The sequence below is a fragment of the Oncorhynchus gorbuscha genome, linkage group LG02 (assembly GCF_021184085.1).
Source record: "Oncorhynchus gorbuscha isolate QuinsamMale2020 ecotype Even-year linkage group LG02, OgorEven_v1.0, whole genome shotgun sequence".
NCBI classification, from domain to species: domain Eukaryota; kingdom Metazoa; phylum Chordata; class Actinopteri; order Salmoniformes; family Salmonidae; genus Oncorhynchus; species Oncorhynchus gorbuscha.
Window position 1 is genome coordinate 8248958 of NC_060174.1, and position 20947 is coordinate 8269904.

At 49.0% G+C, this 20947-nt stretch overlaps 2 protein-coding genes and 1 long non-coding RNA gene across 6 annotated transcripts; all 3 read right to left on the minus strand.

Moving 5' to 3' along the window:
* Positions 1–984: 984 nt before the first annotated feature.
* On the minus strand, positions 985–2301 carry LOC123996686. The gene is made up of 3 exons (XR_006832024.1): positions 1997–2301; positions 1555–1677; positions 985–1341 (listed from the first exon to the last, which is right to left on the minus strand). It is a non-coding gene; the product is annotated as an uncharacterized LOC123996686 (long non-coding RNA).
* Positions 2302–2601: 300 nt separating this feature from the next.
* Positions 2602–20926, minus strand: LOC123996670 (kinesin-like protein KIF14). Of its 4 annotated transcripts, XM_046300280.1 has the most exons (12): positions 19522–20926; positions 18157–18323; positions 17949–18046; positions 12356–13243; positions 11705–11789; positions 11466–11668; positions 11295–11358; positions 10961–11143; positions 7806–8086; positions 6555–6661; positions 3409–3589; positions 2602–3373 (listed from the first exon to the last, which is right to left on the minus strand). In XM_046300280.1, the coding sequence occupies exons 5-9, from the start codon at positions 11753–11755 to the stop codon at positions 7856–7858; spliced, it is 732 nt and encodes a 243-aa protein (XP_046156236.1). In that variant the 5' UTR covers positions 11756–11789; positions 12356–13243; positions 17949–18046; positions 18157–18323; positions 19522–20926; the 3' UTR covers positions 2602–3373; positions 3409–3589; positions 6555–6661; positions 7806–7855. The 4 variants fall into 4 exon arrangements, with proteins under 4 accessions (XP_046156236.1, XP_046156205.1, XP_046156217.1 ...); XM_046300249.1 differs by having other exon boundaries at positions 11466–11789; XM_046300261.1 differs by lacking the exon at positions 12356–13243 and having other exon boundaries at positions 11466–11789.
* Positions 14688–17157, minus strand: LOC123995561 (apidaecins type 73-like). Its single transcript, XM_046299195.1, has 13 exons — positions 17087–17157; positions 16883–16966; positions 16679–16762; positions 16509–16592; positions 16307–16456; positions 16137–16220; positions 15899–15982; positions 15729–15812; positions 15492–15575; positions 15220–15303; positions 15050–15133; positions 14880–14963; positions 14688–14703 (listed from the first exon to the last, which is right to left on the minus strand). The coding sequence occupies exons 1-13, from the start codon at positions 17155–17157 to the stop codon at positions 14688–14690; spliced, it is 1077 nt and encodes a 358-aa protein (XP_046155151.1).
* Positions 20927–20947: the final 21 nt, after the last annotated feature.

Below are 20947 nucleotides of genomic sequence, written 5' to 3' on the forward strand. Positions count from 1 at the left end.
TGCCTTTTGGGCGGGCTGCCTCAGTCCAAAAGTTATTTTTAGACATTATCGGGATGGAAAAACAAACAACTAAAACCAGATATATGCATGTAGAAAAGATCAAATGGACCTATATTGTTTTGAGAAGTAACAAATCACACAATTAAGCGATACAGTCTGGGAGAATATAAATGAAAAATTCCCAAAACAATGAATTTAGCTGTATTTATTTGTATTATGTTTGAGCAAAATAACAGCATTAGCCATGGCAAAATGCAGAGAACTGCAGGAAACTCGCTTTAGAACGGCAACATTTTCCAAATAATTGCAGGAATTTGGCTTCAAAATGAAGAAATTAAAAAATAAAATACATCTACACTGCGAAGATGAAGCCTCTAATTTTTTAGTTTTTAAATAAATAGCCAACGCTCATTTCCACGCTCCACGTCACGTCCCCTTGCCACCTAAGACCGTTTTCAATTCAATTCAGAGAAACCTTGCACTTCAAACCATTCAATATGGAAAAACACTGGACAAATATTATAATTAAGCGGTTTCTTCTGACAAACCTATTAAAGCCCTTCCTCCATCCACTACAGTGGTGCAGAAACACAGAAACACTCACAATCAAATAGTTTCACTGCAACAACATTATAAAACATATGACAATTTCAAGACTTGTGTCATTGTCATGAAAACCATGGCTCTACCATCTCTGGCCCACAGAGATTCAACGTGTCTGGTTTTTGTCCGTCCGACCCCTTCTGTTTGACGACAACGGGGAGTCGGGAGGGGAATCTATTCCAGCCGATGATCAACACTGACAAAGGCCATAGTTTGTGCACAACAGATAACGGCAAACAAGCACGTGAAAAGGTTCTGACGGACGGCATTTTCATTCAACGCTTCCATTTACCTGAACGACTGGCCCAACGTGAGACCGTAGCGTTAAAGCCGACTATAGCTTTTTAGTAGAGCTTTCCCTTTACCGAGCTGGCTGTGGGAGGGGCTACTAATCTGAAGAAAGACTGACAGGGCTGGCTGTGGGAGGGGCTACTAATCTGAAGAAAGACTGACAGGGCTGGCTGTGGGAGGGGCTACTAATCCGAAGAAAGACTGACAGGGCTGGCTGTGGGAGGGGCTACTAATCTGAAGAAAGACTGACAGGGCTGGCTGTGGGAGGGGCTACTAATCTGAAGAAAGACTGACAGGGCTGGCTGTGGGAGGGGCTACTAATCTGAAGAAAGACTGACAGGGCTGGTTGGGTTTGTGTTGCTCAGTGCTCACCGTCATGTGGCAGTGGATATAGCTCTGGAGAGGGCAGGACAGGTCGAGCATCTTCGACTTGAGGCTCTGCAAAACCTGCCAGAAACACAGACCATATGGTATCTTGTTGGAAGACAAATGGTTGATAAGGAGAAAAATAGGAGGCGTTCTGAAGAAATAATATTGTAATGATATTCCAGATTATCTCCTATGCAAGTTATTGTTGCCATTTTTTTACATTACATTTCATTGATGATCCCTCTCAAAGTATATCAAAACAACTCCTATAGATAAATGGTGTCTAGGTACCGGGGTGGGTCCTGGGGTAGGTCAGCTATCACTCAGCATCTCCTTGGAGATAGTCAGGCCCTCCTCCAGGAGAGAATGCACCCCTTTACAGGTCCCCTCCAACAGAGACAGGACCACAGACTGCTGGGGGGAAAAGAGAGAGAGATATAGAAAATAGAGAGAGAGAGAGAGAGAGAGAGAGAGAGAAAATAGAGAGAGAAGAGAGAGAGAGAGAGAGAGAGAGAGAATAGAGAGAGAGAAAATAGAGAGAGAGAGAGAGAATAGAGAGAGAGAAAATATAGAGAGAAAATAGAGAGGGAAAATAGAGAGAGAGGGGAGCGCTAGAAAGAGAGAGACGGTGAGCGCGAGAGAGAGAGAGGGGAGCGCTAGAGAGAGAGAGACGGTGAGCGCAAGAGAGAGAGGGTAAGTGAGAGACCGATGTGGTGTGGTATCGTAGTGTTACCTTGCCCGTGGCCTTGGCCCACAGCTTGGTCACGTGGAGCCGCCAGGTAGCTGATGACCTGCAGGGCCGAGTCCAGACACTGACCACTGGGCCTCGTTCAACATGGATGAGATCGCGGAGTCACAGCCCTGGGGACCACACGGGAAATGGACATTAAATAAATAATTGGTTAATGAATTAAAACCATCTTTTTATATTTGAATGTATTCTGAGTATTTGTGAAAGTGAAGCCATATTATATTTTTGCTATATTGTATTTACTTCGCCACCGTGGCCTTTTTTTTTTTACCTTTACCTCCCTTATCTCACCTCATTTGCTCACATTGTATATAGACTTATTTTTCTACTGTATTACTGACTGTATGTTTGTTTTACTCCATGTGTAATTCTGTGTTTTTGTATGTGTCAAACTGCTTTGTTTTATCCTGGCCAGGTCGCAGTTGTAAATGAGAACTTGTTCTCAACTTGCCTACCTGGTTAAACAAAGGTAAAATAAATAAATAGAACAATATCAGGGAGAGGGTGGAGAAGGTTCAAAAATATGTTTAGTGCTGGTACTGGATTGGAATTTTGTATATATTTATTTGACTCAAGGTTGAGAATTCCCCTAAGCTCGTACATTTCCATACGAGCAGTGAAACAGCTCAAAGCTAAAACCTGTCAATCAACAGATGTGAATTTTGATAGAGCCAGTAACGTGTCAAACTGAAAGGATTTGTCTTCTCGTACCTTTGAGATAAACCGAGACAAAATCTGAGATTTTTCTAGAATGTATTTGACTGTAATTCACCATGAAATGATTTGCACTAAACCAGTCAACAATGCATATGTTGTGCTGTACAAAAGGTGCATATGAATGTAGCTGGTGCAAAGCTCCGTCTGTATGTTGCACAGCCACATCCAGCTGCTACTCTACTGAATCATTTCAAGGCTCCGATGGGTGACGACGGGGTCTTTGTTCTACATTTATTCAATTCAAAACTTTATCCAACCTATGGCTATTTACCCAGGATAATATCACAATCTCTTTTTTTCAAGAGTACATTGTCAGTAGCTTTACAAAGAATGAAACATGAAAAAACAGAACAAGGATGTTTAATCTGGATGAGAAGCTGAAAGTAGCCTCCCGTTCTCTTGACTTGGGGTCTTGTTTAACCTGGATGAGAAGCTGAAAGTAGCCTCCCTTTCTCTTGACTTGGGTCTTGTTTAACCTGGATGAGAAGCTGAAAGCAGCCTCCCGTTCTCTTGACTTGGGTCTTGTTTAACCTGGATGAGAAGCTGAAAGTAGTCTCCCGTTCTCTTGACTTGGGTCTTGTTTAACCTGGATGAGAAGCTGAAAGTAGCCTCCCGTTCTCTTGACTTGGGGTCTTGTTTAACCTGGATGAGAAGCTTGACTTGGGGTCTTGTTTAACCTGGATGAGAAGCTGAAAGTAGCCTCCCGTTCTCTTGACTTGGGGTCTTGAGCTCCTCTGCATTAATGTAGAGCGTTCCGGTTCCAGGATCGACACGTCACCCAGTGCGTGGCGATGAACACGGTTGTCTGGATGGCTGAGGTGGCCTTCACCAGCTGGCTCTGTGCCTCAGCCTCAAACACTGGAACAGACAGAATAAATGAAAATCAGGTTAGTATTTCAAAAGGAGCAGGGAGAAAACCACTGCCTTCAGAAAGTATTCATACCCCTTGACTTATTCCACATTTTGTTGCACGACAGCCTAAATTCAAATTTTTATTTTATTTTTTTTTTTTATAAATAGAGGTTTGTCCCCCTCTCACCCATCTCCACACAATACCCTATCATGACAACGTGAAAACATGTTTTTAGAAATGTATTGAGAATGAAATACAGAAATCTAATTTACATAAGTATTCATACCCCTTTGCTGTGACGCTTCATATTGAGCTCAGGTGCATCCAATTTCCTTTCATCATCCTTGACAAGTCACTACAACTTGGACTCCACTTGTGGCCAATTCAATTGTTTGGACATTATTTAGAAATAACCGTTTGTCTATATAAAAAAGGTCCCACAGTGGATGTCTGAGTAGAAACTGTACCATGAAGTTCAAGGAACTGACCGTAGATCTCAGAGATAGAATTGTGTTGACGAAAATATATGGGGAAGGTTATGAAACAATTTCTAGAGTGTTGAAAAGTTTCCGAGAGCACAGTGGTCTCAATCATTGGGAAGAAAATATGAAACTACCCAGACTCTGACTAGAGCTGGCTGTCCGAACAAACTAGGCAACAAAGACCTTGGTCAGGGAGGTGACCAAGAACCCAATGACCACTCTGATAGTTCCTTGGCTGAGACGGGATAACCGGGATAACCTGCCGGAAGGACAACAGTCTCTTCACCAATCTGGACTTCATGGGAGAGTGGCCTGACGGAAGCTTTGTCAAGTTGATTGTTGATCATTGCCAGACAAACATTTTCCAATTCTTGCCATAGGTTTAAGGAGGTAAGTCAAATCTAACAAGGCCACTGGGGAACACTCCATTTTGTCCTGGTAAGCAACAACAGTGTGTATTTAACCTTGTGTTTTAGGTTATTGTCTTGCTGAAAGGTAAATTTGTGTCTGTAGGAAAGCAGACAACCAGGTTATCCTCTAGGATTTTGCCTGTTCTTAGCTCTATTCCATACAAAAATAAAATAATAAATCATCCAGAAAACTCCACAGTCCTTAATCGATGACAAGCATACCCATACCATGATGCAGCCACCACCATGCTTGAAAATATGAAGTGTAGTCACAGCTTTGTATTCAGGGCATAAAATGTATCTCTTTGCCACATTTTTTTGCAGTATTACTTTAGTTCCTTATTACAAAAAGGATGTATGTTTGTGGAATATTTTTTATTTTGTACAGGCATCCTTATTTAAACTGTCTATTAGGTTAGTATTGTGGAGTAACTACAATGTTGTTGATCCATCCTCAGGTTTCTCCTGACACAGCCATTAAAAACTCTGTTTTAACGTCACCATTGGCCTCATGGTGAAATCCCTGAGTGGTTTCCTTCCTCTCTGGCAACTGAGTTAGGAAGGATGCCTGCATCTTTGTAGTGACTGGGTGATTGATACACCATCTAAATTGTAATTAATAACTCCACCATGCTCAAAGGGATATTCAATGCTTCCCACAGTTGTGTCAAGTTGGCTGGATGTCCTTTGGGTGTGGAACCATTCTTGATAGACATGGGGGAACTGCGTGGAAAAACCCAGCAGCGTTGAAGTTCGACTCAAACTGGTGCACCTGGCACCTACTACCATACCCTATTCAAAAGGCACTTAAATCTTTCGTCTTGCCCATTCACCCTCAGAATGGCACACATACACAATCCATGTCTCCATTTAACCCATCTCTTCCCCTTTCATCTACACTGATTGAAGTGGATTTAACATGTGACATCAATAAGGGATCATAGCTTTCACCTGGACTCACCTGGTCATCTATGGTCACTCAGTGTACACTTCCATAAAAACATTTAAACTGGTACCTTCAGTCTTGCGGGCGACCAAAACAACCAACATGTACATGTTCATGAGACCCTTCCACAGAGGAGTCATATTAGTTTGTAGGCCAAACCGTTTGGATGCTACAGACGTCCTTGTGAGGAGACTGATTTCCGTGATGTGTCAAGGTGTAGCAAACACCGTTGTCGCGCCGACCACCTTCTACCACAGATGTGGATTGAGACGCAGCCCACGCACAAAAATGAAATAATGTCAAATGCCCATTCCTAGTCGTGCAACGCAGACTAGAAATCCTCCTGCTCTTCAACAGGATTCTGCTCCTATAGGGGGAAAAAAACACATTACTAATGTGTCTTGGAATGGATCCCAACGGTCTAAAGCAGTTCATGATGATTGACAGGCACCACGCACCAGCCACATCTCATTCAACTGTCCTATCTTCTCAGAGCAGATGGAGGAGAGGACAGACATTCAGAGAGAACCACAGACACGCCTGCCAAGTTTCATTTGGCCTCCTCTCCGTCAGCAACCAGGCCCATAAATATGGCCGACAAGGAAAATAATGATGTAGGGTAAATAGTATCCTGAAGGTTTGCGGGCAGCGGAGGTTGGAGAAAACATAGGTACGCTGACTAGCCTTTTTATAGAACTCTAGGAGCTACACGCATTACATTATGAAAACAGAGGCTGGGTGAAGAAATGAGTGAAAAATTATTGTGTGGTTATTTCATATTGAGGAAGAAGATATGGACAGATTGAACTTCCAGGGCGTGCCAAGTAGTAAATAAAACTGTGGAAATATCAACACTAGTGCGTTTCAAATGTTTGTATGACTTTTCTTGAGGTCACCTAAAAACAGGGTTTTTCAACATTCATCATGTTCCATTTCCTTCCAACTTCTGTCACATTTGTGCTTGGGGTCAATCGAGGACAGAGACACTGAAAAGAGGAGAGACTAGGTTTGTGTCCCCAAAGTACACTACTGTTGAGGGTGCCACTTGGAGGGAATAGGGTGCCACTTGGAGGGAATAGGGTGCCATTTGGAGGGAATAGGGTGCCATTTGGGGGAGACACTAGAAATGTACCTTCTCCATGAAAAGGAGGCGGCGGTTGAGGAGGCAGATATATCTTGCTCCCACTCATCATTGGGGTCGTAAAACACGTCGTCATCTTCAGATGCGCTGCGGTCCCCCTGGGGAGGGAGAAAACATTTTAATTAACCCCCGGTCATGTATTCAGCTTCATGAGAAACGACAGGAACGGCCCCCTTTCATGCACAAATAAGTGTTTTGTAAATTAGATGAGCACCGGTAAAATCCACAAGAGGACTGACATACTGTTGTTCTTGCTGCGAGCGGGAGACGGACAGGGCGGGAGACGGACAGGGCAGGAGACGGACAGGGCGGGAGAAGGACAGGGCGGGAGACGGACAGGGCGGGAGACGGACAGGGCGGGAGACGGACAGGGCGGGAGACGGACAGGGCGGGAGACGGACAGGGCGGGAGACGGACAGGGCGGGAGACGGACAGGGCGGGAGACGGACAGGGCGGGAGACGGACAGGGCGGGAGACGGACAGGGCGGGAGACTGACAGGGCGGGAGACTGACAGGGCGGGAGACTGACAGGGCGGGAGACTGACAGGGTGGGAGACTGACAGGGCGGGAGACAGACAGGGCGGGAGAACGCAGTATAAATCTGATAGCGGTATGTTAACTACCAACTACGTTAACCAGCTGTCCAAATGGCTTCAGAAATATATGATTACTTTAACTAAACTGTATGAAAAAAAACACGATTACTGTAACTAATTTGTATGACACAACATGATTGAGATAGACGGCATTCACATTACAATAAACACACCAAAGTCAGATGGACAACATATGTATTAGTGGTATGAAACTACTGTTACTGACCTGGTCGAGTTGCCTCACGGCGGGCCAGGCTGTCACTGACATGGTCGAGTTCCCTCAGGGGCGGGCCAGGTTGTTACTGACCTGGTCGAGTTCCCTCAGGGGCGGGCCAGGTTGTCACTGACCTGGTCGAGTTCCCTCAGGGGCGGGCCAGGTTGTCACTGACCTGGTCGAGTTCCCTCAGGGGCGGGCCAGGTTGTTACTGACCTGGTCGAGTTCCCTCAGGGGCGGGCCAGGTTGTTACTGACCTGGTCGAGTTCGCTCAGGGGCGGGCCAGGTTGTCACTGACCTGGTCGAGTTCCCTCAGGGGCGGGCCAGGTTGTCACTGACCTGGTCGAGTTCCCTCAGGGGCGGGCCAGGCTGTCACTGACCGTTTTCTCATGAATACGACCCTGAAGATGAAAATCCCTAACAATGGTGTACCGTTTCTCGGAGTCCGGCTTCATTTCAACGGCAGTTTCTACTGCATCTCCTCAAGGTCTTTGTCGATCTTCCACTTCTCTGCCTCGAGGACCTCCACCACCTTGGCCTGCCGGACACCGTGGTCGGCCATGGCCCGCCGTGCGGCCTGGGCCTCCATATGGAGGTGGAGACGTGTCCACCTCCTGCTCCAGCTCCACCTTGGCCGACTGCAGCTCCTCCATCTTGGAGGCTACCTGCTGCTGGTCCATCTCCCAATGATGCTTCCTCTCGCTCTCCTCCTCCTGGGGGAAGAAAAGCACCGTTGTACAGTGTAAACTACAAAAACACTGCTTGCCAAACAATGGTCTTTTGCTAAATTTTATTAAAAGGACAACTACAACCTCCCAAAAATTCAGGCAGAATTTTTCAAGACAAAAGTGGTGTTCTAATGTTGTTTAAGCACTACTGTGGACTTGGCTGTTCAAATGTTTGTAGTTTTTCCCATGAAAATATAAATAAAATCAGATGAGTGAAATACTGAAAAAGAAAATAACTGGGAAAATGGAATTTACCCAAAATAATTTAACTTATATTATAGGGCTGTAAACTGTAGACTGACTGTTCAAAATCGCTAACAATAGCACCCTTTCCTTCTGTAGAATGAGCAAAAAGGTTTTATTTCCTCCCCCGCCAAACAGTCAATTTAAATATGATATTGTAACATTGAAGTGTAATTATTTGTGTATGGAGAGTAGGTCATTGTCTGCTACTTGCTCAGCCCACAAATTAAAATATACAATTTGAAAATATGTTTTTGACACAAGACAAGACGTACAAGACGCAAGACAAGACGTACAAGACGCAAGACAAGACGTACAAGACGCAAGACGTACAAGACGTACAAGACGCAAGACAAGACGTACAAGACGCAAGACAAGACGCAAGACAAGACGCAAGACAAGACGCAAGACAAGACATACAAGACGCAGGACAAGACATACAAGACGCAAGACAAGACGTACAAGACGCACAAGACGCAAGACGCAAGACGCAAGACGCAAGACGCAAGACGCAAGACGCAAGACGTACAAGACGCAAGGCAAGACGTACAAGACGCAAGACAAGACGTACAAGACGCAAGACAAGACGTACAAGACGCAAGACAAGACGTACAAGACGCAAGACAAGACGTACAAGACGCAAGAGAAGACGTACAAGACGCAAGACAAGACGCACAAGACGCAAGACAAGACGCACAAGACGCACAAGACAAGAGACAAGACGCACAAGACGCAAGACAAGACGCACAAGACGCAAGACAAGACGTACAAGACGAAAGACAAGACGTACAAGACGAAAGACAAGACGCAAGACAAGACGTACAAGACGCAAGACAGTACGTACAAGACGCAAGACAGTACGTACAAGACGCAAGACAGTACGTACAAGACGCACAAGACGCAAGACAAGACGTACAAGACGCACAAGACGCAAGACAAGACGCAAGACAAGACGTACAAGACGCACAAGACGCAAGACAAGACGCACAAGACGCAAGACAAGACGCACAAGACGCAAGACAAGACGCACAAGACGCAAGACAGTACGTACAAGACGCAAGACAGTACGTACAAGACGCAAGACAGTACGTACAAGACGCACAAGACGCAAGACAAGACGTACAAGACGCACAAGACGCAAGACAAGACGCAAGACAAGACGTACAAGACGCACAAGACGCAAGACAAGACGCACAAGATGCAAGACAAGACGCACAAGACGCACAAGACGCAAGACAAGACGCACAAGATGCAAGACAAGACGCACAAGACGCAAGACAAGACGTACAAGACGCAAGACAAGACGTACAAGACGCAAGACAGTACGTACAAGACGCAAGACAGTACGTACAAGACGCAAGACAAGACGTACAAGACGCAAGACAAGACGTACAAGACGCAAGACAAGACGCAAGACAAGACGCAAGACAAGACGCAAGACAAGACGCACAAGACGCAAGACAATACGCACAAGACGCAAGACAGTACATACAAGACGCAAGACAGTACATACAAGACGCAAGACAAGACATACAAGACGCAAGACAAGACGTACAAGACGCAAGACAAGACGTACAAGACGCAAGACAAGACGTACAAGACGCAAGACGATACGTACAAGATGCAAGACGATACGTACAAGACGCAAGACGATACGTACAAGACTCAAGACAAGACGCAAGACAAGACGTACAAGACAAGACGCAAGACAAGACGTACAAGACACAAGACAAGACGCAAGACAAGACGCAAGACAAGACGTACAAGACGCAAGACAAGACGTACAAGACGCAAGACAAGACGTACAAGACGCAAGACAAGACGCAAGACAAGACGCAAGACAAGACGTACAAGACGCAAGACAAGACGCAAGACAAGACGTACAAGACGCAAGACAAGGCGTAAGACGCAAGACAAGACAAGACGCACAAGACGCAAGACAAGACGCAAGACAAGACGCAAGACAAGACAAGCATAAAGACGCAAGACAAGACAAGACAAGACAAGACGTACAAGACGCAAGACAAGACGTAAGACAAGACGCAAGACAAGACGTACAAGACGCAAGACAAGACGCAAGACAAGACGCAAGACAAGACGCAAGACAAGACGTACAAGACAAGACGTACAAGACGCAAGACAAGACGTACAAGACGCAAGACAAGACGTACAAGACGCAAGACAAGACGTACAAGACGCAAGACAAGACGTACAAGACGCAAGACAAGACGTACAAGACGCAAGACAAGACGCAAGACAAGACGCAAGACAAGACGTACAAGACGCAAGACAAGACGTACAAGACAAGACAAGACGCAAGACAAGACAAGACGTAAGACAAGACGTACGCAAGACAAGACGTACAAGACAATACGTACAAGACGCAAGACAATACGTACAAGATGCAAGACAATACGAGGTGGTGGTGGGTCTGTTTACCCACGCAAGACAAGACATACATGACGCAGGACAATACGTGCAAGACGCAAGACGAGACGTACAAGACAATACGTACAAGACGCAAGACAATACGTACAAGACGCAAGACAATACGTACAAGACAATACATACAAGACGCAAGACAATACAAGGTGGTGGTGGGTCTGTCCTTCTCACCAGTGGTGGTCGGCGATAAGGGCCCCACAGTTGGATGTCGTGGGGGGACTCGGACTTGTCCTGGCCGACCTTGGTCTGTCCCTCCTTAATCATGTATAACAACATCTCCGACAGCTGTGGGTCCTCGTTCAGGTTCACCAAGTTGGGTAGTCGGTTGTCCACAGCAAACGTGATGCCCGCTTCCTGATGGGGAGAAGAGAGGGAAGCAGATGAATTTAGGAGGGGAAATGATATTCTGAAATGTGCCAAAGGAATGTGGAAGGTAGGTCGATACAGTAGAGTGAAACACTGATTATGAAGATAAAGGTCGCTTTTAGTTCGGTTATAAGCTGACCTGTAATTCTTCGGTTTCCTCACGTTTGTGTTTCTCTGCCAGCTCCAGCTTCTCTCTCCACGCACTGACAAGAGGTGAAGGAATCAGATTCAAGTTGAGTACTGCAGTTGTAGTATTTTTTGTCACATAGCCTCTCTGGGACAAGATGTGTGCAGATTTTACGGTTGTCACCTGTGAGCCTCGGCCATCTCCCTCTCCTGCTGCGTCAGCTGGCTTTTCAGAGCCAAGACCTCCTGCTGCGTCAGCTGGCTCTTCAGAGCCAAGACCTCCTGCTGCGTCAGCTGGCTCTTCAGAGCCAAGACCTCCTGCTGCGTCAGCTGGCTCTTCAGAGCCAAGACCTCCTGCTGCGTCAGCTGGCTCTTCAGAGCCAAGACCTCCTGCTGCGTCAGCTGGCTCTTCAGAGCCAAGACCTCCTGCTGGAAGAGGCCCATCTTCTCCGGCTCGTTGCCCTGAGAGCTCATCTGAGCCGCCCGACTTCTCTACCTCAGCTTTCAGCTCGAGTAACAAAGACACACAGAAATTACATTGTTAAATTGCTGCTAAAACAGAAGGAAAAAAAAGTTAGGTGCCATTTTGTAAGAGCTTTTGTTACATCACATGTATGACTGTCAAACAGTAACCTACATTTTTGATACCAGTGGAGGCTGGTGGGAGGAGCTGTAGGAGGATGTGCTCATTGTAATGACTGGAATAAATACAACGGAGTCAAACAGGGTTCCCATATGTTTGATACAGTTCCATTTAAGCAATTACAAATGAGCCCGTCCTCCTATACCTCCTCCCACCAGCCTCCTCTGTTTAATACACATATAGTACTAAAACCATAAAAAAGGTAGATGGTCACAACCTCTGCACCGTTTCCTCTTCCCGTGTAAAATAGAGCCTTTGCAAGAGCTCCCCCTAGCGCCAAAAAAACAGGAAATGTGGAGTAGCAATTTCCTTTGAATAATACCTTCATGACAGTTGAGATGGCTAGTTAACTGAACCTGGTGATGGACGGATGAGAAAAAGAGAGAGAGAGATTGGTGGCAGTATGGGAGGGCGAGGGATGAGGGGCTGACCTCTGATGAGCTTGGCGTTGGTGTCCTCGTTGACCTTGGCCACGGTGATGATCCCGCGGGCCTGCTTGGCGTACCGCAGCGTGCTCAGGTTCTCCTCCACGTTGCTACCCGCTGGGCTCAGGCTCTCCTCCACGTTGCTGTGACCGCTGGGCTCAGGCTCTCCTCCACGTTGCTACCTGCTGGGCTCAGGCTCTCCTCCACGTTGCTACCTGCTGGGCTCAGGCTCTCCTCCACGTTGCTGTGACCGCTGGGCTCAGGCTCTCCTCCACGTTGCTGTGACCGCTGTGCTCAGGCTCTCCTCCACGTTGCTGTGACCGCTGGGCTCAGGGTCTCCTCCACGTTGCTGTGACTGCTGGGCTCAGGTTCTCCTCCACGTTGCTGTGACTGCTGGGCTCAGGGTCTCCTCCACGTTGCTGTGACTGCTGGGCTCAGGTCCTCCTCCACGTTGCTGTGACTGCTGGGCTCAGGTCCTCCTCCACGTTGCTGTGACTGCTGGGCTCAGGGTCTCCTCCACGTTGCTGTGACTGCTGGGCTCAGGTCCTCCTCCACGTTGCTGTGACTGCTGGGCTCAGGGTCTCCTCCACGTTGCTGTGACTGCTGGGCTCAGGTTCTCCACGTTGCTACCTGCTGGGCTCAGGTTCTCCTCCACGTTGCTACCTGCTGGGCTCAGGCTCTCCTCCACGTTGCTACCTGCTGGGCTCAGGCTCTCCTCCACGTTGCTACCCGCTGGGCTCAGGCTCTCCTCCACGTTGCTGTGACCGCTGGGCTCAGGTTCTCCTCCACGTTGCTACCTGCTGGGCTCAGGTTCTCCTCCACGTTGCTACCCGGCGGGCTCAGGGTGGTTTCATGGCCGTCTTGGAGTTTCCGCCCAGGCTCTCCTCACGCAGCCTGGACAACAAGGCAACAGGAAAGGGTATTCACACACGGTGGAGATGCAACACGGTGGAGATGCAACACGGTGGAGATGCAACACGGTGGAGATGCAACACGGTGGAGATGCAACACGGTGGAGATGCAACACGGTGGAGATGCAACACGGTGGAGATGCAACACGGTGGAGATGCAACACGGTGGAGATGCAACACGGTGGAGATGCAACACGGTGGAGATGCAACACGGTGGAGATGCAACACGGTGGAGATGCAACACGGTGGAGATGCAACACGGTGGAGATGCAACACGGTGGAGATGCAACACGCTATTCACGCAAAGCTCTCGACAAAATCACCTCACAAACCAAAACAAATCTTGCAATGTTATATGAAACCTGGATGAAATGTGGCTTCACAGAGAGTTGCAAGATGATCTGATATTAGATGCACGTTTTACAAAAACTTTTCCTACATTTTTTTATTTTTAAATGTGGGGCGATGCTTTTCCCAGTCACACACACACACACCCCGCTCCCCATCTATACAAAATTGACTATTTGTGGATGCTCAGGTTGAGTTTCCCACAGAATCACTCTTTCACAGGCTTGATGATACTGTCGTGTGGCAGGGTTGGGGTCCAGTCCATTTCAATCCAATCTCTCAACTGACTATATTATAATGGAATGGAGCCCATTTTATATGTCTGTATAAGAGGCATTTATCTCTTGTCAGTGAAGCATCTTTCATTCACCATGTGAGCACAGCAGGGGGTAAAGACCTTCCTCCTAGTCTGGGCAGAGATCACCTTCCCCAGGCTCAGCAGGGGGTAAAGACCTTCCTCCTCGTCTGGGCAGAGATCACCTTCCCCGGCTCAGCAGAGGGTAAAGACCTTCCTCCTAGTCTGGGCAGAGATCACCTTCCCCAGGCTCAGCAGGGGGTAAAGACCTTCCTCCTAGTCTGGGCAGAGATCACCTTCCCCAGGCTCAGCAGGGGGTAAAGACCTTCCTCCTAGTCTGGGCAGAGATCACCTTCCCCAGGCTCAGCAGGGGGTAAAGACCTTCCTCCTCGTCTGGGCAGAGATCACCTTCCCCAGGCTCAGCAGGGGGTAAAGACCTTCCTCCTAGTCTGGGCAGAGATCACCTTCCCCAGGCTCAGCAGGGGGTAAAGACCTTCCTAACGCCAGGGTAGTGGGTTCGATCCCCGGGACCACCCATACGTAGAATGTATGCACACATGACTGTAAGTCGCTTTGGATAAAAGAGTCTGCTAAATGGCATTTTTTTTTTTCCTCCTAGTCTGGGCAGAGATCACCTTCCCCAGGCTCAGCAGGGGGGTAAAGACCTTCCTCCTCGTCTGGGCAGAGATCACCTTCCCCAGGCTCAGCAGGGGGTAAAGATCTTCCTCTTCGTCTGGGCAGAGATCACCTTCCCCAGGCTCAGCATGGGGTAAAGACCTTCCTCCTAGTCTGGCACCTTCCTAGGATACAGACAGGGGAATAGGACGCACAACGCATCACCGGGGAGGGGGGGGGGGGCAAACTACCTGCCCTCCATGACACCTACAGCATCCGATGTCTACACGGTGTCTATGACCATTGAAAATGTGGATGAGTAAAAGAAAGCCGTGGAAACACAGCGGTGTACAGAGCTCACCATGAGGCGGTCTGGGCTGAGGAGCAGCGCTCACCATGAGGCGGTCTGGGCTGAGGAGCAGAGCTCACCATGAGGCGGTCTGGGCTGAGGAGCAGCGCTCACCATGAGGCGGTCTGGGATGAGGAGCAGAGCTCACCATGAGGCGGTCTGGGCTGAGGAGCAGCGCTCACCATGAGGCGGTCTGGGCTGAGGAGCAGCGCTCACCATGAGGCGGTCTGGGCTGAGGAGCAGAGCTCACCATGAGCCGGTCTGGGCTGAGGAGCAACGCTCACCATGAGGCGGTCTGGGCTGAGGAGCAGAGCTCACCATGAGCCGGTCTGGGATGAGGAGCAACGCTCACCATGAGGCGGTCTGGGCTGAGGAGCAGCGCTCACCATGAGGCGGTCTGGGCTGAGGAGCAGCGCTCACCATGAGGCGGTCTGGGCTGAGGAGCAGCGCTCACCATGAGGCGGTCTGGGATGAGGAGCAGCGCTCACCATGAGGCGGTCTGGGCTGAGGAGCAGTGCTCACCATGAGGCGGTCTGGGCTGAGGAGCAACGCTCACCATGAGGCGGTCTGGGCTGAGGAGCAGTGCTCACCATGAGGCGGTCTGGGCTGAGGAGCAGAGCTCACCATGAGCCGGTCTGGGCTGAGGAGCAGCGCTCACCATGAGCCGGTCTGGGCTGAGGAGCAGCGCTCACCATGAGCCGGTCTGGGCTGAGGAGCAGAGCTCACCATGAGGCGGTCTGGGATGAGGAGCAGTGCTCACCATGAGGCGGTCTGGGATGAGGAGCAGAGCTCACCATGAGGCGGTCTGGGATGAGGAGCAGTGCTCACCATGAGCGGTCTGGGATGAGGAGCAGAGCTCACCATGAGCCGGTCTGGGCTGAGGAGCAGAGCTCACCATGAGGCGGTCTGGGCTGAGGAGCAGTGCTCACCATGAGGCGGTCTGGGCTGAGGAGCAGAGCTCACCATGAGCCGGTCTGGGCTGAGGAGCAACGCTCACCATGAGGCGGTCTGGGCTGAGGAGCAGAGCTCACCATGAGCCGGTCTGGGATGAGGAGCAACGCTCACCATGAGGCGGTCTGGGCTGAGGAGCAGCGCTCACCATGAGGCGGTCTGGGCTGAGGAGCAGCGCTCACCATGAGGCGGTCTGGGATGAGGAGCAGCGCTCACCATGAGGCGGTCTGGGATGAGGAGCAGCGCTCACCATGAGGCGGTCTGGGCTGAGGAGCAGCGCTCACCATGAGGCGGTCTGGGCTGAGGAGCAGCGCTCACCATGAGGCGGTCTGGGCTGAGGAGCAGTGCTCACCATGAGGCGGTCTGGGCTGAGGAGCAGTGCTCACCATGAGGCGGTCTGGGCTGAGGAGCAACGCTCACCATGAGGCGGTCTGGGCTGAGGAGCAGTGCTCACCATGAGGCGGTCTGGGCTGAGGAGCAGCGCTCACCATGAGGCGGTCTGGGCTGAGGAGCAGTGCTCACCATGAGGCGGTCTGGGCTGAGGAGCAGTGCTCACCATGAGGCGGTCTGGGCTGAGGAGCAGCTCACCATGAGGCGGTCTGGGCTGAGGAGCAGTGCTCACCATGAGGCGGTCTGGGCTGAGGAGCAGAGCTCACCATGAGCCGGTCTGGGCTGAGGAGCAGCGCTCACCATGAGCCGGTCTGGGCTGAGGAGCAGCGCTCACCATGAGCCGGTCTGGGCTGAGGAGCAGCGCTCACCATGAGCCGGTCTGGGCTGAGGAGCAGAGCTCACCATGAGGCGGTCTGGGATGAGGAGCAGTGCTCACCATGAGGCGGTCTGGGATGAGGAGCAGAGCTCACCATGAGGCGGTCTGGGATGAGGAGCAGTGCTCACCATGAGGCGGTCTGGGATGAGGAGCAGAGCTCACCATGAGCCGGTCTGGGCTGAGGAGCAGAGCTCACCATGAGGCGGTCTGGGATGAGGAGCAGTGCTCACCATGAGGCGGTCTGGGATGAGGAGCAGAGCTCACCATGAGGCGGTCTGGGATGAGGAGCAGAGCTCACCATGAGGCGGTCTGGGATGAGGAGCAGTGCTCACCATGAGGCGGTCTGGGATGAGGAGCAGAGCTCACCATGAGCCGGTCTGGGCTGAGGAGCAGAGCTCACCATGAGGCGGTCTGGGATGAGGAGCAGTGCTCACCATGAGGCGGTCTGGGATGAGGAGCAGAGCTCACCATGAGGCGGTCTGGGATGAGGAGCAGCGCTCACCATGAGGCGGTCTGGGATGAGGAGCAGCGCTCACCATGAGGCGGTCTGGGCTGAGGAGCAGTGCTCACCATGAGGCGGTCTGGGATGAGGAGCAGTGCTCACCATGAGGCGGTCTGGGCTGAGGAGCAACGCTCACTGCCGGCCAAGTCCACCAGGTTGATCCTGCTGGTGATTCTGTGGTCATGTTCTTCCCTCTCCACACACACACACACACACACACACACACACACACACACACACACACACACACACACACACACACTAAATGTGTGTATTCAAACAGAAACATGCTATATGGTCCCTAGAGGAGGAGGATACACACACAGGATACTGGTATCCGTAACACTCCCTAGAGGAGGAGGATACTGGTATCCGTAACACTCCCTAGAGGAGGAGGATACACACAGGATACTGGTATCCGTAACACTCCCTAGAGGAGGAGGACACACACAGGATACTGGTATCCGTAACACTCCCTAGAGGAGGAGGATACACACACAGGATACTGGTATCCGTAACACTCCCTAGAGGAGGAGGACACACACACAGGATACTGGTATCTGTAACACTCCCTAGAGGAGGAGGATACACACACAGGATACTGGTATCCGTAACACTCCCTAGAGGAGGAGGATACTGGTATCCGTAACACTCCCTAGAGGAGGAGGATACTGGTATCCGTAACACTCCCTAGAGGAGGAGGATACACACACAGGATACTGGTATCCGTAACACTCCCTAGAGGAGGAGGATACACACACAGGATACTGGTATCCGTAACACTCCCTAGAGGTAGATTGTAAAGATGCACTGGACAGTGAGGCTAAAACACAAAGACAGAGGCCCGGCCGGCGAGGTTCACCTTGGTCTGGGTCATACCCAGGGTGAAGACCGAGTGGGATCGTCGTTCATGCCTGTGGCTGCAGAGGCTCACTGCTTGTTTCCAAGCTCCAGCCAACCCTGGAAACAGAAGGGAGAAAAGAATTCACAACACACGGACTTCATCACTTTACTAAGTGTGCAAAAAGTGGTAATAAGTGTTCAGAAAGCATGTCTGTAAAGCACCTTACCTGAATGTCTTCATAGGAGCTCACCACGTTCCTGAAGAAAACATACAGCCACTGAGCGAATCCTTAAGACTAGCAAGCCATCATTACATCTGACAAGACATTCATGGAAACCAAAGGTTTGCTGACGTGGACAGCTCAGCAACATAAGGCCCTTCCCTCACCCTCAGCTAGAAACACAGAGAACATTGTCATTACTAAGATCATTTAGTAGAATGGAAGCAAAAATGGCTTTGAAAATCATTTTGTCCTAGTCACAGCTGTGGTTTTGTTCCTCGTTGACGACGAGCAAGTCATGGATTTTCTCGATGTACACCTCGAAGTAGCTCATCCCCAGATGACATGTGACCTGTTATACAACAGCCAAGTTGTCGTGAGCGCTTGATTGAGTAAGATTTCTAATGTATTCATTTCACATGGCAAATAAAAACACATGCTTTACATGACAACTGGACAGAATAAACAAAGTGTATATCTTGCTATGAATAAAAAATCTATAAAAAAAAAAACTCCTGATTGTCAACTGCAGACAGCCGAGAAAAGAGCTCCTCGCAGAATCTTGGCGCTAGTCCAGCCTCCTCCCCGAAACCCATCATACTGCAGAAGGATAGAGGAACATCGTCCAATTTTAAACAGTTTACTTACTAACTTCAAAAGGAGACTCGTGATAACAACACAGAATCAGCTAGTGTGTGTGTGTGTGTGTGTGTGTGTGTGTGTGTGTGTGTGTGTGTGTGTGTGTGTGTGTGTGTGTGTGTGTGTGTGTGTGTGTGAGAGAAAAGCGAGTGAGAAAGAAAGAACAGAGTGAGACGTCCGCGTAGGACTTCCCCGACCTAGTTTGACCGTAAGCAAACAGGCAGGTGTTGAACCCCTCAAAGGCCCTCTCCAGAAGAGGCGTGGCCAGTGTTTCATACGCCGTCTGCTGGCTGGCAGAGCCAGGGCCGCGTTTATCAACGGAGCAGAAGTCATATGTGAAGGCGTGCCTCGTGCCTCTGCCTGGATGTTGAAGAACAGTCTCCTGGTTATCCATGAAGATCACCTGCGATGCTTTCTCCGTGCTTCTAAACCTGCATTGCTTGCTGTTTGGGGGTTTTAGGCTGGGTTTCTGTACAGCACTTTGAGATATCAGCTGATGTACGAAGGGCTATATAAATACATTTGATTTGATTCCCTGAAAGCAAATGTAAGGCAAATATTGGGTCATTTTTTACATCACTGATTAGGCCTAATGGATAAAGACGCAAATTAGTATGATGACTCTTGTTGCAGTTAAAGAAGGGGGCCATATTAGAGCTGGATGAATGCTGAATGAATCTGATTTCAATGAAAAACAAAATAAATCAAATATATATATAGTTTTTTTTTTACCTGGTGTTGAATGGCCTCAGCCGGACCGCAACTGTCACAGCACTGTTCTCCATCTTCAGGGTATCTGGTTTGGATCGGACCAAAGGCTCGGTCGAGACATAGGATGTTGGTGCAGGAGTAGAGGACATTGCCACGCTTACATCGCTATGGATTGACGGAAAGTTCGAGGTCACCATTTGCTCCTTGACTACTGAGCAGAAACGTCTAAGAACTGTGAGTTGCACCAGGTTTCGCAGCCTCCACCGTCACCTGTGTGTGCTTCTTTAGCCTCTCTGGGCTTGCCATTTTTACAGCCACCACTTTTTGGACCTTTTCCCCCAGCCAATCTCTCAAAGGCATCCTTCTTTGCCGTGATTTTCTCGAAAGGAGTCTTTCAAGTGGGTGTTGAAAAAGTTTTGGTCTGGTCTTGTCACGTCTACTTTACCCGAGGTTGCTGGTTGTTTTGGCGCAAATCTAGACGGAAACCTTTCAACTCCTTTAGATGGAGTGTTTAAAAGGTTAACAGCTTCTCTCGATTTACTTTTAGATGAGGTGTCCCCAAGACTAAATGACCGTAATACAGCTGCATTTCCTGTCGTTCGGGGGTTTGATTCAGAGAGAACTTTAGATTGATTAGAGTCGGTACCGCTGACCCAGCGTTGCCGATGTCTTTACCTGCGCTTTTGACAATTGAACCTGTTCTGGTTCTGCGTTGCAAAGATGCAGGTGTGCTATTCGGAGTGATTTCCATAGTGTTGTCACTTGTCGTTTTTATTGCCTTGTAGCACCCGTTTTCCCTCCTCTGAAGGGTAAGAGCAGGTGACAGGCCAGAGATAAGACAGGTCGTGTTTAACTCCTGGGTTTTATCCAATGATCTCGTATTTTATATTTTCTCGCGGAACTTCAACACTGATCTTTGAAAAATTTCGGGCGTCAGGGTCAAGACATTATCATAAAAAGCTGTGTGCTTTTTCCTTTGGTATCGAGTATAAAGTACACGGTACTGTAGAGATTTTAAAATATGGTTAAAAAAATATACAAATCCTTCGTCAATTAAATGTTTCCAACGTTATCCGTAGACACGTCTATAAAAATTGCACATCTTCCCCTGCAAACAGTTGACAGTTAACTTTATTTACAACGGGATAATTCGGACATGTAATTAAACAGGAACTATTTAGGCACTTTAGTTAGTTGGCGACGTTAAGTTAGCTATCTAAAAACACACACTACAAAACTGAGAATGATAATCGGATCAGTTTACTTAAAATATAATTTAGGCATTCAATATATGCCAGCTACCTCCTCATCAAGCCAGGAGATTCAACTCAGTTGTGTTCGTTTACCGTTTCACTGTCGTGGTTGTCTTCGCTTCTGCGCCGCGTCGATTTCAAACCCCGATCAGCGATTTGCTATCGACTAGACAGAAATTACGTTTCCATCCACA